At 37.4% G+C, this 17,375-nt stretch overlaps 1 protein-coding gene across 1 annotated transcript in view; it reads left to right on the top strand.

Annotated features, from left to right (window-relative positions):
- LOC126471404 (bifunctional glutamate/proline--tRNA ligase) overlaps positions 1 to 14,993 on the top strand; it is a 252,116-nt gene extending 237,123 nt beyond the window's left edge. Inside the window, exons 25-26 of the mRNA XM_050099536.1 lie at positions 491 to 634; positions 14,705 to 14,993. Coding sequence (XP_049955493.1) covers positions 491 to 634; positions 14,705 to 14,864 — 304 coding nt within the window. The 3' untranslated portion in view covers positions 14,865 to 14,993. The remainder of the gene's footprint in view (positions 1 to 490; positions 635 to 14,704) is intronic.
- Positions 14,994 to 17,375: the final 2,382 nt, after the last annotated feature.

The raw sequence follows: 17,375 nt of genomic DNA on the forward strand, positions 1-17,375 counted from the left end.
CAACTCTTCTTCACTGCAAGCTCCATAACATACATTGGTGTGACTACGCAATCTTTGGCAATCGGTCACGAACTGACCATTGCGTAAATACATATAAAAATAATGGCTTGCTGAGCTTGGTTGAGACTGTAACTGCTTCCTGAGTCAAAGCCTCTGATGATATCTGCAGCACAGGAAGACAAAACATACGGCACAGAATTATGCCTTGGGCCACTGCCGAAAGCTGTTAAACAAATACCAACAACAGCACAAATAACTGCCTTGAAAGCCTGTATTGTGAGCACTGTTAGAAAAACCACGTGAATGGAGAAATAGTTCCATGTATTGTAATGAATGTGTTCACTGAATTCATTCATCTTCTCTCTCTCTCTCTCTCTCTCTCTCTCTCTCTCTCTGTCTGTGTGTGTGTGTGTGTGTGTGTGTGTGTGTGTGTGTGTGTGTGTACTTTGATTTAGTTCAAACAACAAATTTAATATCTTTTTTATTGCAGGGCAAAGAATGATTTGGACCAGCACACTAAACTTACAAAGAAATGGGCTGAATTTTGTCAAATTGTTGATCAGAAAAATATTGTGCTCGCACCATTCTGTGGTGAAGTTGAATGTGAAGATAACATCAAAAAAGACAGCGCAAGGTAAATTTTTATTCTAGATTGGCTGCAAAATGTTCAAAAAGTCCCTGCAGTTCAAGATTTTACATAGTGCGAGGGAAAAGGGGTGAAGATGTCAAGAATTTGTCATAGGCAACCCACAGTAAAGTAGAAAATTAAAAAGACCATATTACTACTGTACTGTCTGTCCCCTTAGCTGAGTGATGTTGATGCCTACCAAGCAGAGGACCCAGGTTCGATTCCCAGTACTGCTAAAGATTTTTGCTTCGTGAGAAGACTGATATCAGCAGCACTCGGCTTCGTGATCCCAATTGAGGAGCTACTTGACCAAGTAGTATCTGCTTATTGTTTAGAAAGTGCAAAACACCTGGAAGAGTAGTGAGCTGACCCATATGCCCCACCACAGTGCATCCACATGATGCCACAAGGCAGAGGATGAAATGATGTCTGGTAAACATCCCTTGGGCCTTCACAGTCTGGACGAGGAGCTCTTTATTTCAGTACTTGATAATTATTTCAGATGAATAACTGAATTACAACTTGTTATACTCTAGAGGATTCGCCCTACGGCTGTTACACATGTTTTCTTTCTACCTCTTTCTTCCCATATTACTTTTTTTTTTTTTCAGTCTCCCTCCTCCTCCTCCCCCCCCCCCCTCTCTCTCTCTCTCTCTCTCTCTCTCTCTCTCTCTCTTTCTTTGATCAAACTTCATTTAATTTGCAATATCTGATGACACAGGTTCAACTGCTAACTTCCTGCTTGTCCTTTATTTTCAAAGATTGATTGATTGCAGAATATATGAGGGTAAGTCAATTGTTATCAGCAAAGTAGTTATAAAATTTTATTTTAATCAAATAGGAAACTTACAAGAACATCATTTTTCAACATAGCCTCCTTGCGTTTCAACACACTTGATCCATCGTTATACAAGCTTCCTGATGCCCTCATAAAAGAAGTTTCTCAGCTGAGTTGCAAGCCAGGAATGCCCCGCATCTTTCACTGCTTCATCCAAGGCAAATAGGTGGCCGCTTAATGTCCATTTGAGTGGACCAAACAAGTGATAGTCAGAAGGGGCAAGATTGGGACTATATGGAGGATGATCCAGTACTTCAAATTTGAGTTTCTGGAGTGCTTCAGTAGTGTGGGCAGCAGTATGCAGCCAGAGATTCTCGTGCAACAACACAATGCCTTTTGACAGCAATCCTTAGCATTTACTTCGAATTTCAGGCTTTAGCCGGGCAGTAAGCATCTCACTGTAATGTATAATGTTTATTGTTGTGCCCCTTTCCCCATAATGTTCCAGAACTGGACCTTGTGCATCCCAAAAAACTTTAACCTTTTCTTGCACGGCGAAATTGGATGTTTCCATTCCTTACTCTGCCGTTTACTCTCTGGCTCATAGTGATGGATCCATGTTTCATCACCAGTAATGATCTTTTTTAGTAATATGCAGACGATGTGCCACTTCATCAATAGTGAATAGTCTGTCTAAGGGAATCATTTCACATGAACATTCAATAGTTTCTTCATTTGTGGCGGTAAACAGTTATCCGGCTCCTTCATCGTGCATAACAGTTGTGCGACCATTTCAGAATTTTTTGCGTCATCAACGTATAACGACAGTACTACCAAAATAAACGAAAATATATTTAAATTGCGGATAATAATTGACATACCCTCACATTAAACTTTGACATTAATCATTTTTCATTGTCTCATAAGAGACACTACAAATCCTACATGAAAATTTTGTATTAAACATATAAACTGTTGCTAACATTGCAAAGAAAGATAGCCTCGGTATGGGTTGTTGCTTCTCTTTGTAAGAGTATTGATGTCTGTAATATCCACAAATGATTAAAATAAGTAAGTAAATAAAATGTGGCAACTCAAAGATTTCGCTGAAGACTGCAGTGCTTTGTTAGGCGTAGTCATACTGGAGTGGTATATCCTCATCTTCCTGTGACCTTGAAACTGATTTACTCAGCCAGGCACAGGGGGACCTCTAGTTCAATGTGGACTTTGAATCACAAGCAGCTTGATGTATTCCACTTAACAGAAAAATCCAAAGTTGAAGGAAGCAACATGTGGAGAGAAAAAAGAAAAGAAAAAGAAATCCTAGGACCAACTGACAAGTCCACCAGGACACTGAGAGACACCAGATAATAAGTGTGTTTAATTGGTATAGCAGGTGACATCACACACTGACGGACCTCAACCTGCCAAAGAAGGTAGTGTAGTGGTTAGCACACTGGACTTTCATTCATGAGGATGACAGTTCAAATCAGTCTGGCCATCCTGATTTATGTTTTCCTTGATTTCCCTAAATCAAATCAGGCAAATGCCGGGATTCCTTTGAAAGGGAATGGCCGATTTCTTTCCTGATCCTTTCCTAATCTGAGCTTGTGCTCTGTCTCTAATGACCTTGTTTTCAATGGGATGTTAAACATTATAATCTCCTCCTCGTCCAGACCTTAACTGAGTGATGCAGATGAAATTGGCATAGAAGCCTTCTGCTTGTATGACTTCTGGGTGGACATCAGTCTCACTTGGAGGAAAACCCAAGTAACAACAAGAAGAGGAATCGACAGTGGGAAGTGCATCCAGAAAACTGATAACTTGAGATTCGAATTAGGGATAGGTTTTATCAGAGCAGTATAAATAATATTCTGTATTAAACATGTGGTGAATCTGCTATGAGCTGATTAATCCAACAAATTTTGAGAAGTGAATCTAGACAATGGTTTTATGAGTTTTCTACACAAATTAGTTATTGTCATGGGCGAATTCCCATATCACCACAGACAAGGTTTCTCTATACCTGGACCTTATGAGAAATCAAACTGGAAATTAATTACGTCAATCTTGTCTATTACCTAACAAGGGAATGGTCGAGTAAGACATGTCAAAACATACCCTGAAATTTTTTACACAGGAAGAAAATTATACAAATGCTCTGTCAGAATTTTAGCTGCTAAGAGGCACTGCAACTATTAAAAAAATAGCTGAAAATTGCCAAATTTGTAGCACACCATGCGGCGTAAGAAATGTACACCCTTACCGACACTGTAGCAACTGCACGTGCACAACTAGGCGCGCACACACAGCCGAGGTCAGCAGTACATTTGTAAACGAAACATGACACAATCCGATTGTAATTTGTAAAGGATGTTTCAGGTTACCGTTCATTGATAATTTCTGCGACACTACAATACACAGTTATTATTCTCTCGAATTAGCCACTCCAGTAACATCTATTACAAATTATCAGTTGCTTTTTGCTGTATTGGTAAGTATTGACAATACAGATAAAGATGAATCAATATTTATTGTGGTTTTGTAAGGCGTTCCTATTAATAGTACCCTTTTTTTTAAGTTCCACAGTAATGTGGAATCCAATTAATGTTCTCAATTTAGCAATAATGGAATATGAAGAACGTGATTTCCAGCCGCAATTGCCTATTTCTCCTGAGGACATAAATATGTGTCATTTGTTTGTTAGTTGATTTCCTTGACATTCATTCAAATGATATCAAGGTTTCATTTGAAATTGTGGATATGTTAGAAGAAATAGGAAATAACGGTGACGATTCCATGAATTGTTGTTCGGATGACGTCAATTGTGCTAGTAACAGTTCTGAAGAAGAATACCTTCCAAACCTAAAAAAAACCATGTACTGCAACAGCTTTCAGCGACAAAGAAAAGAAAAGGCAGTGAAATATTGGTTAAACAAAAGAGGGAAAAAATGCTTGAAGTTACACAGTGTCCAAAGGCATTTTAATTTCGTAAAATAAGAGCGTTAACTGTACAAATGGAAAAATGAATTACATGGAGTGAGAAATATGCGCCAAATGGAAACCCTAAACCATCTGAATGAAAAACTGTTCAAAAGATTTAGAACTGCTCATGAGAGGCTATACACCGTTGCCAATGGAGATCTGATATGAACATTGCTAATTTCCAGGCTTCATCGACCTGGCTATGCAGGTTCAAGAAATAGTACAGAGTAGGAAGTTGCAAAATTACCAATTTTACGTCACGTAAACATTTAGAACAGCTACCAGTAATAGACAGTAATATAGAGAAATTCATAGCTGATGTAAAGTCGAAGCATGCTGTTGTCCTCGCAACTGCTGCTTATAATGCTGATCGGTCAGGTTCCGTGTAAGAACTGCATGCACACTGCTTTTTTATCATTTCGGGGTGAAAAAAAAATGGAGTCAGTCACCCAATCAATGAATGCAATGACACATTCATATATGATAACGCCAATGATAAGTATATGAGCGGTTTACTGTTTCCACAGCTGTATATCTGTTTTCAAGAGCCACAAGGCAAATTAAGACCAAAAATAAAAATGGACTGTTTAGTTACAAAAATCTTGTAAGCGATGCATCAAAATCTGGAGAAATGGGAAAAAATAATTTTCAACGTTTCGTTCAAAACGTATTTCTACCAGCTGCAGAAACTAATTCATTGCTTTTGTTGAATTCTTGGTCTGGACATACCAATACCCCTGTTTTTGTGGAGGATGAAGAAAAATCTGTAGATGTAATGTGGATTCCACCTGGAACTATTAGCATGATTCAACCTCTTGATAAAAAATTTTTTCAACAGTGGAAAGCATTTTTCAGGAAATTATCAGACAACATAATTTCCGAAACCTCTCAGTCATTTCAGGTTTATCAGTGGAACAGTATTCTTAAGCTCGAGTCATTTGTGTATTACCGGTTTTATTCACCGCGCTTTAGGAATTTGATCAGGTATGTGTGGTAAGCAGTGCAATGTGCAGAACAATGACCAGGACCATTTCTGACTCCGTCCCAGTTCTGTCTCAATACAACTAGTGGTTCCTCTGAAGTGCCTGACTGCATCAATTTTTCCTTTGTACGGCGTGCCTGGTGCAAGAACAATGTTTGTTTTTGTCATTTAATAGACACTTTGCATTTTTGTGATGAATACAGGGAATTAACAAAGAACTGTTTCACTGATAGTCAAATGTACAACATTCAAACATTATTATAAGGAATGGCTACAGGAATTGTTATAAAATGTAGTACTGCAAGACACATTTCATTTCAACAAATTACAAGTTCTCATTGTGGAGGTCATCTGTGACACGCCATGCCACTGCCATGATTTTATTTTCTCTGCTAGCCACTTTTATCAGAATTACATGTGCAAGAATTGAACTGTTGATATGAAGTTATTCAAAACAATGTTTGTTTGGTTTAAGCCAGATTTTCACTGGAGCAAACAAGCTAACAAGCACAAGCAAAAGAGAATTCTGTCTGGTGTACCTGGTAGGCCTCTTACAGGTCCTTCAACTGGACGCCACTGCAACTACTTATGTGTACCTAACCTTCCCCAGTTACCTGATTGGAAAATGGAGACCTGCACTTTAATGTGGAATCCGAACCACATGTCTTACACGACCATTCCAACATCTGTAAGAAGTGAATGCTCGGTTAAAAATCATAATGAAAATGTTGTCTGAACGGGATTTGATCCCGCACTGGTTCACGAAGCGCATGCTTTGCCATTAGACCATTTTGGTTTTGGGGGGGAGGGAGGGAATCATGAATATGACCATTAGACCTTACACGTGCAGTGGAAATGCTAGCTGTGTCACCTCTTGAAATGATGCCTGATGTTGTAATTACTGTTCTGTTTATAAATTTCCACTCAGTGGTAATGAGAAGCCAGGTGAAAATGGCAGCTGACATACAATGAAAATTTTGGACCAATGCTAAGGAGAGATGAAGATTCCATGTAAACTGCATGATCTCCACGCATATCACGCTCCCATATAAATTGAGACTCTTAAATTCTTCCTTCCATTCACCATTTTGCATACTCCATCAAGAACAGTGAGCTCGCCATGCAAAATAATCCTCATTGAATAGTAAAGTTTCACATTTTGGCTGTAACAAGATAGAGTTGTATCCTGCCAATTATTATTTCTAAAAACTAACAACACAGGATTCATAGGCAATGTTCGCTACCTCATGTTCTCTCCCTTTCCCTCTAGTATAAACGATTCTACTCATATAGAAGCAAATGGTAGTGAATTTTCTGCAAATGCATGTGTTCGCTTTAGATGCTTAAAATTGATGTCTGTGAATTCCAGATAATTACACTATGTGGTGCTGCGCAAGTGATTCGTCAAGCCGCCTGCTAGGCGGGCAGAGCTGTAAAAAGCCCGGCAAAAAAACTTCAACCTTTTTTACAAAATACTTGTGCCTCTTAGCAGCTAAAATTTTGGCAGTGCATTTCTTTCGTTGTGTTATTCTTGTGTGAAAACTTTTCAGGGTAGGTTTCGACATGTCTTGTTGGACCATTCCCTTGTAAGTAAGTCCAGTAAAGCAGGTTATATTTAATTAAATAATAACCAAAGATTTTTGATACATTTACTTTGAAACTGGTGTTGTAAAGAGAAAAACTAATTCGAACATTTGGATCAGACAGAGATGTTTTCTCAACTTTTGCAAAGCCTTTTATGACTCCAGCTCTGTTGGCCAGTGATTCTACCAAGTTCTGCCAAACCATTGGATTTAAAAGTCATGTAATGCACAATCAGCAAATTAAACTGTGATAGTGGCATTTAGGACCACCCCTGTTTCCAGCCTGTATGCTGAGGCTAGAGAGACACATCTTAACTATAGGCAGAAACACCTCTTGGTGTGACAGGTGTAAAAATCGTATCCACACTGTACAAACCTGAGCATTGTAACATTGCTCATCCATCCATGGAGTAACCTTTAAATAATTGCCACTGAATAATGAGGCACCTTTAGAATCAGTGTAAGGGATAGCTTTCTCGAGATGGATGTGGTTTGTATAAATGTTAAATGTGATGCTGGAACAGATTGCCACTGTCTCATCTTAAGGGCCCTGCATTATTTTATATTTCACCTGTTATAAGAATGCACTCTAACTAGATCTCCTGCTTCTTCTTCCTGAAATATTTCTGCTTATGCAAGTCATTCACAGAACCTCTTCCAATCTTCCCTTTTCTCCCACATTCTATCATTCAGCATTTCCACCCACTGTAGTCCACTGTATCATTTTTCACCTAGTCACTCCATCTTGTTTGCGGTTTTCCAATTGGTCAGCTTCCAGATTTTTTCCATTCCAGAGCTCTTCTTAGAAGTCTTCCTTGTCCCATTCTTTTAATGTGGCCAAACCAATGCAGCTTTTTTCCCTCCTTTGTTTCTTTTAGGCGATTCATCTGAAGTATGTTTCACATTGTTTCATTCCTTGTCCGGTCCCTTCTCATCTTACTCAATATCTGTAGAAGGCTAATCTTTGTCGCTTGTATTCTGCTTAGATCTTTCTTTGTCCATATCCCAATATTCTGATCCGTAGGTCAAAATTGGTAGATAGTATGTACTGCATATCATGATCATTGCTTTGGCAGATCTTTTCCAGTTCCTAATTATGTCCGATACACAATAATAAAATTTTCTATCCTCTCCAAAATTTTATCCTTGGTTTTTTCTTTCTTTGTTGCTTACCTCCTAGATATTTGAAAAAAAATTACTTCTTTAATAATTTTTCATGCTGAAATTCATTACCTCACTTTTTGTTAAGCTTATTTCCATGACTGCTTCTTCAGTTACCCTTTGCCAGGTGTTTATTTGCCCTTCCAGTTTCTCACAAATCATCGTATTGCAGATACTATGATTTTCATATTGTCTGCTATTGACCAGTGGCAAACTTTCCTTATAATGATATGCTTGACTATATTGAAGAGCACTGGTGAGAGAACACTTTCTTGTCAAACCCCTCTGTCTGTTCTAAACCATTCTGATTTTCTGCCATATATTACAACACGATTCAGGAGTTTGTTATACGTGTTTCTGGTCAGAAATAGTGATTATTTCTGCCTGCAATGTATCATTCTTACAGTCAGTAGCCTTTCAATAATATTTTTCATATTGTGACCTGAACTTTCTTGTATATTTGTTTTTCTTGGAGATGTAGTTTGTCTAATGCAATTTAATCTTTGTACGAATATGCCGTACCAGTGTTAGATGGGGAATCAGCAGGGCAAAACATACGCATCCTGATGTTATCACAGCTGAATTCTCATAACATGCCAATTGAAAGCTATGTGGCTTTCTGCTCCAACAATCCTCCTGTTATGACAGGGCACAAAAATGGCATTTCAGCTGTTCTGAAGGAAGTTCAACTAGGTATTGCCATCATAGGTTGCATTTTCCACTTCATTAATCTAGCAGGTGAAAGAGATGTTGGAAGATAACCATTTAAAGTGGGTGAGATCCTTGTTGATACATTTTATTTCGTAAAGAAGATTGTCAAAAGAAAAAAACGCCTTCAGAAGTTTCAGAACTTCCACAATAAAGAAGCAAAGAAAATTCTGAAGCATGTATGTACTAGGTGATTATGTTTAGGCAGATATTTATCAGACTACTGGATCCGCTTCTTTGTTTCTTCGAGGCAGAAGTAATATTATGTTCCCAAAAATTTCTGCAAGCTTGACATCTTTCAAAACATCTAGAGTTGAACAATGTGGATCTAAAGAGTATCATAAGAAGAGAATTCTTGATTCTGCTACTGCACATGCCCCTAAAACAATAGCTTATTCTTCCAAAAGTGACAAACCTGTTGTAAAAAGTAAGACTTCTGCTACAGCATGTGAGGAAAAAATTGTTTATGTTCCTGTCCTCAAACTTAAAAAGGCCCTTTGCACTTTCCTTCTTTTGATTATTTCTATATTTTGCAAATTGAATGTTGCCCTTCGAATTTCTTCTCCACAAGTTAACTTTTTATTAGAACGTCTAGTGAATTTGCTAAAGTAGTTTTTCACTAAGTTTTTAACCCTACTATTGAGAAAAGCTCCTCATTGCTTTGAGTTGAGTACAACTTGATTCAAAATCAAAGAAGTGATGATGAGTTAGTTATTGGCATTCATACTTCAAACATAGTGAATGATCGATCTCAAGGATGCAGATAAAATACCTTCTCTTTGCATCAGTGAGAAACTACTTTCGTTCTGTTTTTGAATACATCATCAAGAAGTTTCAACTCAAGGACGATGTGTTAAGCATTCTCAAATTGCTAAGTTAGACAAAATTGGAGATGCACTATTTTCTTCCATCTGTTTTCTCTTAGAAGAGTTTCCTATCAAGTTATGCAAGGAAGAGAATGAAACTACTACAGATGAGGTGATGAAAGAGCTCCAGAGGCAGTTCACAGCTCTTCAGGTAGATGACACTTCAGCTGCAAATCAAGATGCTGCAAATGATTTCAGTTGGGCACAAATATCAAGAATTTGAGGAGTCAATGAACTTCTTAAGTATAACCGAATTTCTAGAGTAATGCTTTCTGTTATCACCATACCCCATAGCAATGCAGAAAGTGAAAATGTTTTCAGACTTGTGAAGAAAAATAGAACAGAGTTCAGACCATCCATGTCCATTCAATCTCTGGTCTCTATTTCTATTTTGAATACCAGGAGTCTGGTCTCTGTTATGGGAAAAAAAAAATTAAAAAATTTCTGAAGACTTTTTACAGGAAGCTAAAAAGGCCACAAATGACGTTAAAGTCAAACTAGCTTGTGATTTGCAGTGTGTATTTATCAATTCCTGTTACTTTTTAACATGGATTTCTTCTTGATTCTTATGTTTGTCTACAAATCATTGGCCTATGATGCGAGTAGATGTGATTTCATTGAAGTATCCTGTTTAAAACATGAGTTATTGTATTTTATAGCCCAGAAGTATTACTGTTATCGTCAAGCCAGGGTATGTTGAAAATTGTTAAATTTTCTGTAGCACGTGGGGTTTTACTGGTAGTCCTTTTCAAGGTATGGTCTGTCCTTCATATAGATTTTGGAATTATTCTACTTTTTATCATGTGAATTTTCCTAATATACAATATAATATATTCTTGTCACTTTGCATGGGTGCCACACGAATTTGTGGTAATGTTACTACGTTGAACTTAATGTCAGTCATGTAGTACTCTTACAGTTTCTGAACTGTAGTGCGCCGCACAAAACAGTTCCTTCCCATTCTTCGTAATCAGTAAACTGGGGTTCTCATTGGCAAATTACTTTAAGTCTATGTTACAGTGTGTATGATGTCTCAAGAGATGCTATCATAAGAGTCGGTCCAGAAACTTAAGACAAGATACTGCCTAAAATATACATCAAAGTTTGATACTGTCTTCTTCTCCATTATTCATTTTGGGTTCTTGGAATCCTTCGTCTGGTGTATTTCTTGGAGTTGCAGTTGGCGATGTCTCTCTGGGTTTGCTCCGACATCATAACATCAAATGCTCTGCCCCCATGCCGCCCCTAGCCCAACAGATACTTCAGACAGAGTGTGCACAAAAGCAGGCTGAGGCAAATGTTGTGTTCTGTATGGTATAACTCAATTATTCATGCCTGTATTGAGGGTGCAGAAGTTTTAGCATCATAACTTTTGCAAATATTTTAAAATTTATGTAGTCTCAAAGTTTATGCACTCTTTAAATCCATAAAATTCTCTTCTGTTTCTTTTGTGAATTTTTCCAGGGACATCTGAGCTAATGCTATCATTTTCCTTGCTGCTCTACGTAGCTGTTTACGTTTTTCCCTGTTACGTTCCATTCTGGTTTTGAACCATTCTCTCCATGCATTATTCTTCTGTATGGCTGCTTCTGCAATTTTGTCATTCCACCATGGAATTTCTTTGTGTCAGATTTTTGTTGATGTCCTTCCACTTGTTTCTTCTATTGCATTGACTATGGCCTGTTTGAACTTCCTCAATTTTCCTTTGCATCCTTCCTCTCGTATTTGGGGAGCTGTGTCCTAATCTTTTTTTCTATATAGCTCTTGTGTATCTTTCTCTTTCAGTTTCCATCATTTGATTTTTGCCTGTCTTTTTCCCCTGTATGTACCCTTTCTGAATCACTTCACTCTCTCTACCACTAGTCTGTGTTCACCATCAACACTAATGTCTTGTATCACTTTCACTTCTGTCAGGGATGTTATGCAACCTTAAGTTGTTATTACAAAGTCTGTTATGGATATCTGTTAAAAATTCCAACTGTATCTGATGAACTTGTGACCATACTTTTCCTTATGCCATCCATTACCGATTATCCATTGTTTCTTAGACATGTGCATAATAATACCTTCTGTGACCTGCCCTTGGCATCCTATGATTGTTTCATGTGCTCTTCTACTAATTCCAGCTCTAACATTAAAGTCTCCTATAGTCTCAGTCTCGTTAGATGTTACAGTGTCTTCCACTTTACGAGGGAAGGCCACAACGTTGGGGGGTCACAGATTTACTTCAAATTTTCCACACCCTTAGTAGACCATTAAAACAACATAATGTGCAAGTAGTCATGTGCACTACTCTGGCAACTCTGAGTCGCAAGACAAGTTTCATGCATGTATTATGTAATGGATGTATCTGTGCGTAGGTGCTGGCTGTTTGAGTTCATGTGGTTAAGTGACTAGTGTTCAAGCTTTGTAAGACAAATATTTGTGAGGCAACGGTTTGACTCCAGCTCAAACTAAATTTGTAATCTGTATTTTTTTCATCACTCGTCATATTATTTAATTTATATGACATTTGAGAGGTAATATAATAAAAAATGTGTGTTTACATGAAGTTTTAGTAAATATAAATGTTATTTGATTACATACTATTTTAATTAATCAAAAAAACATATTTTTAACTATCGACAAATGAATTAAGTAACACACAGTGTTTTCTTGAAAGGGAGTTCTGTTGTGATTTGCAAAATCCTTTATACAAGCAGTCTGGTGAGGTACCGGAACTACTTCGAACACAGAGGCAGGCCCCATTTGGCGGTTAACCTGCAAAGTGGTGAGACATTGCTAATGTAGCAAGAACGAATAGTGTATGTGCAAATTTTTTTAATTTCACAGAATTTAAACATCTACTACAAAAATGAAGGTTTGAGTGTGAGATGAACCATCGCCTCGTACACATTCGTCTTACAAAGCACAAACAATAATCACTTGACCACTATGAACTCTTAACGTCCAGCACGTATGCACAACTACATCAGTTACATAATAGACGCGTAAAACTTCTCTTGCTATTTTCTTGGAATTGCCAAAGAAGTGTGCCTTACCACTCGTACATTATGTTGTTTTAAGGGTCTAGTAAAGAGGTACAAAGTTTGAAGTAGATCTGTGATCCCAGTGCCGTAGCCTCCCCGTGTTAAATAATAGACTCCCCCTTTTCATCTGTTTCACATCCTATGAGAGGAGCATAAACCTGGACTACATCAAGAATATTTCCTTCCATCAATTATTCTGTTGTGTATATTTTCCACAGTAAGTTCTTTGTTTGCCAGTTCTTTAGCTGCTATTATTGTGACATCATTCTTTTGTCTCTTCGTGACTGCCACATCTGATATCCTTTTTCCAACACCTTGCTACCATTATTGGTACGTTCCTCTCTGTCATTGTCCATATGATATCCTGGATTCTTGCATCCTTTTCTAAGGACAAAACTTCAGTAGAACCAATTCTTATACATTTGTCGGACAAATCCATATTTCATCGGGGCCATGTTGGTCACCGTGTCCAACAGATCTGCTTAAAGGATTTGTCACTTTCGTTATTAGTTTTGATCCGAGGCTCATTTGATTGTTAAAAGCAAATGAATTATCTACTACTGGCTTGCTGGGCCTAATTTAGCTTCACTGGGGTCATGCTGGCTCACTTTTCAGGGTTCTGTAGGACCTTCACAACTATTGTAGCGGTCTCTCAGGTCACACACAAACCCCACTGTACTTCACCTATCCAGGCAGTCCTGTAATTTACGTCATTGCCCATCTCCCACAATACGGATGAGGAATTGTAGTTGTGGGAGATGATCGCTATTATGTTCCTTTAGTATCCTCTGATGGTTCTAAGCAAAGGACTACCCCTTGACCATTTTCCACAAGTATGTCTTAAGGGTAAACCATCTAAATAATTTTGTGTATAGTGCAGAGCTGTATAGATCCTGAGGGCACTGGAACAGATACATCATCATCATCAGAATAAAAGGTTTCTCATTTACTTAATGTGGTAAATAGGAACAGTGTTTGAAAGGGGGGAGTGTGGGAGAGAGGAAATCATCTTAAATGCATATAATTTTCAGTTAATGCTCAGATACTAAAAAAAAAAAATTGTTCTTTTACATTACACAGCACTTAATTCTTTCTAATGAAACCAGAGTACAGATTAATGAGAGTCTGATGAACATGAGTCTTGTTGAGTGCAGTGCCAAAAATGGAGGGTTACGCTGTACATTAACAGAATGTCATATTCTTGACAAATATCATGCGTTAAGTGCTCCACACTACTGGATACTGAAAGAATAGAGAAAGTGTGGTGCAAATCTTTGAAAACATTATAAAATACAAGTTGAGAACTTTCAGGCGCGAACAGTTCTAAGAAAAATATCAGCTTTTCAAGTGTGGCATAAAACAAAGCAAAGAAAGAAGGTTCAAAATTCACTATTATACTATCAGTAGGTTTGGTGAAAATAAACTGACTTCAGGTGACTGCACAGTTCCGTCAAGTGTAAAAAAAAAAATTGTTTTAGAGAATTCTTGAAGTTGAGGTTCCTCGCATTCTGTTCTGACAGTGGGTGTTGCAAATGCCACTATTTGAAATACATTGAGAAAGGTTTGATGAAACGAGATGTGCAGTTTGAATCTAACTTAACAAAGTAGAATTTAAACCAATATATGCTAAATTAACAAATTAGCCCACCACCTGATATGGTCTCCTCTTCCCTGAACACGTCTTTCAACAGTTGTCATCCATATGTCATAAGGAAAGACTTCAGGGATATCTCTGTAAAGCACTCAACTGCCAGTGGGCATTTGTGGTGACATTTCTGTTTCATAGGACTGCAGGAAAAGAAAATAAGTGAATATATCAGAGATATTTTAGGCTCTGTATCTTCATTTCATTCGGTTTGAAGTATCCTCGCAGGCAGTATGATAGAGAATTGATTTTTTTCATGGTACATAAGACCATTAAATTGCTAATTTTCAGCCCAACTTTATTACTTAATTTTAATCAAATGTCTTGTTTCTTTTCAAGGGATGATGCAGATGCTGAACCAGGAGCTCTTGCCATGGGTGCCAAAGGTTTATGCATCCCATTTGACCAGCCTGATACCTTGGAACCTAATGATAAATGTATCCACCCAGCATGCAATAGGACACCATTGTTCTATTCTCTTTTTGGACGAAGTTATTGATGTTAATTGTGTGTAAAATGTTTAGAAATGTCAACAAATGGCCCTCCTTCAGCTGTTTGTGGATAAGAAAGTTTCTGTTGCACAACATGTATGTAAACTTTCTAATGAGATAAAAACGTCTGTTTTTTATTAGTTGCATTAATTCTTTCTGTGCCACTATTTTTGTGTATCTAGTTCAGTAAAATGATTTAGGACACAACATACTAGAAGCAGGAACACACACATACATTGTCATTTTCACCAGCTTTCAGTGTGTTGAATGCCTTCACTTGGTATAAGAAAAAAAAAATTGAGTTAATGAGACTACTGAGTTATTTGAGTACAGAATTTGTTATTATTTATATCAGTTTGCTGGTAAACATGCATTTTTCCCCATTTCTGTTTGATTTATCAATACAGTTTTTAATCTTTTACCAGATTTTTACAGTTGCATCTTGAGCCATTGTCAGCTAACTACAATGTTTGAGTGGTAAGCATGGATATTGTGTTAATAGTGTCTGTCCTGAAAGCACTGTGCAAATCTAAAGTGCTTTTGAAGCAGAAATTTGTCAGGTGTTGCCAAAAGGATTCAGTGACTGTCGTAAGCAAGCCTACCCTTAGAACTGTTGGCTGACTGATGACAATCATCATTCAAGAGACAACTCACAAATGTTGCATTTGTTTATTCTATGAGTATGAGGCACTGTCTGTGTTGAAACTTCCTGACAGATGGAAACTACCTTATGCAAGCAGTGCTATTGTCAACCAGACAAGACTTCACTTCTACCGTCATGTCCCTCCTGCTGTCCAAACTTCACAGAAGCTCTCCTGTACAAAAGTTTGGAAAATAACAGAGAGGTACTGGTACTGGCATTTAGTGGGTGTGGGTGTGTGATTTTCACAGACACAAACGTGACAAATGGTTTACCACGAAGTGTGATCACAAAACCATCATAATTCACAGCACAGTGGTTACTGGATCAGAGTATCATTTTTATTAGGGGAGGAAAGAAACCAAGTTTTAAGAGAGCTTAGGTTTGAAACAAACATTCAGTTTGATAAAGAAACTAGACAGCATAAACAGCATATTGCATTAGTACAAAAGCTGTTAGCTGAAAATTTTTGATGATCTCCAAAAATTTTGTTTTCATCCATTTGTATTTTAGCCTGTGTGAAATGCCAGCCAGCTATGTTTATTGCTTTAGAAGAGTGAATGACTGAGAAATAAAATTAAAATTGAAAATTAGAATTGTCGGACTCAGTTGTCATAATGTGCTCTTTAAAAATCTTGTGAATACCAGTATAGATATGTTAAGTGTTAGACAATTTAGATTACATCTCACTTCTGAGATCCAGAAATGGAGAAAGAAGAATTTGCCATGTTCATGAGAAATTTGTCATAAATATAAGAAAATCGACATTCATAAATTTTGAATGCACCAGTATAAGGAAGAAGGTGTGACAGAATTTCATAGGTCTCTCACAATGAATAAGAAAGTAGGAAATTAGGTAGCCATTATGAGCAGCATAGTGAATATGTTATCGTACCCACAGTAGATATAAAATCAACACCTACCACAATAGTACAGTTTTATAATTCTACTGGGTCTTCTTATGATGATGAGACTGAGAGAAGGTATAATGAGGTAAACGAAAATACAAGTGATGTGGGAGTTATGTCAACTTTTTAACAAACTTCCATATTACTTGTAAATCTGAATTACAGAATAGAAGCCTCAAAAACAAAAAGACAACATGTAAAAGAAATTTGGATAATTGAGAATGATAAAAATTTAGTTGCAATTGTAGCTTGGAATTTGATAGTAGGAAAAGGAAGAGCACGTGCTAAACTTTGGCACAGACCATAATTTAATCATTGCAGACACATGAATCATGAGAGAGACAGAGACTTTGAAACCTAGTTTTAAATATATTTCCAGGGGTAGATGTGGACTCTGACAATAAGTTATTGGTTGTGAGCTGCAGATTAAAACTGAAGAAATTACATAAAGATAGGAAATTAAGGAGATGAGACCTGGATAAGTTGAAAGAACTGGAGATTGCTGAAAATTTCAAAGGGAGAATTTGGCAATGATTGACTGAAATAGGATAAGAACACAGTGGAGGACTAAAGGGTAGCTTCGAGAGGTGAAGCAGAGGCTCAATCAAATAAGTAAAATGCAAGGCCCAGTCAAAACCCTTGTTAACATACAAGACATTGAATGTACTTGCCAAAAGGGGAAAATATAAAAATGCAGCAAATAAAAGTAGGCAAGAGGGACTATATACATCTACTACTGAGAGTGACAGGAACTGCAATTTGGCAGGATTGGTTGGAGGAGAAATGCAAAGCTGTTGAAGCATCCAGTATTAAGAGAAAGAGAGAGGCCAGCTATAAGAAAATCAGAGAGATCTTTGAATAAAAGACAAGCTGATGCATGAATGTCAAAAGCACAGATGACAAGCTGGTACTAAGCAAGAATGGAAAGCTGATGAGTAGAAGGAATATATACAAAGAGATACGAGGGAAAC

Source organism: Schistocerca serialis, chromosome 1 (genome assembly GCF_023864345.2).
Source record: "Schistocerca serialis cubense isolate TAMUIC-IGC-003099 chromosome 1, iqSchSeri2.2, whole genome shotgun sequence".
NCBI lineage: Eukaryota > Metazoa > Arthropoda > Insecta > Orthoptera > Acrididae > Schistocerca > Schistocerca serialis.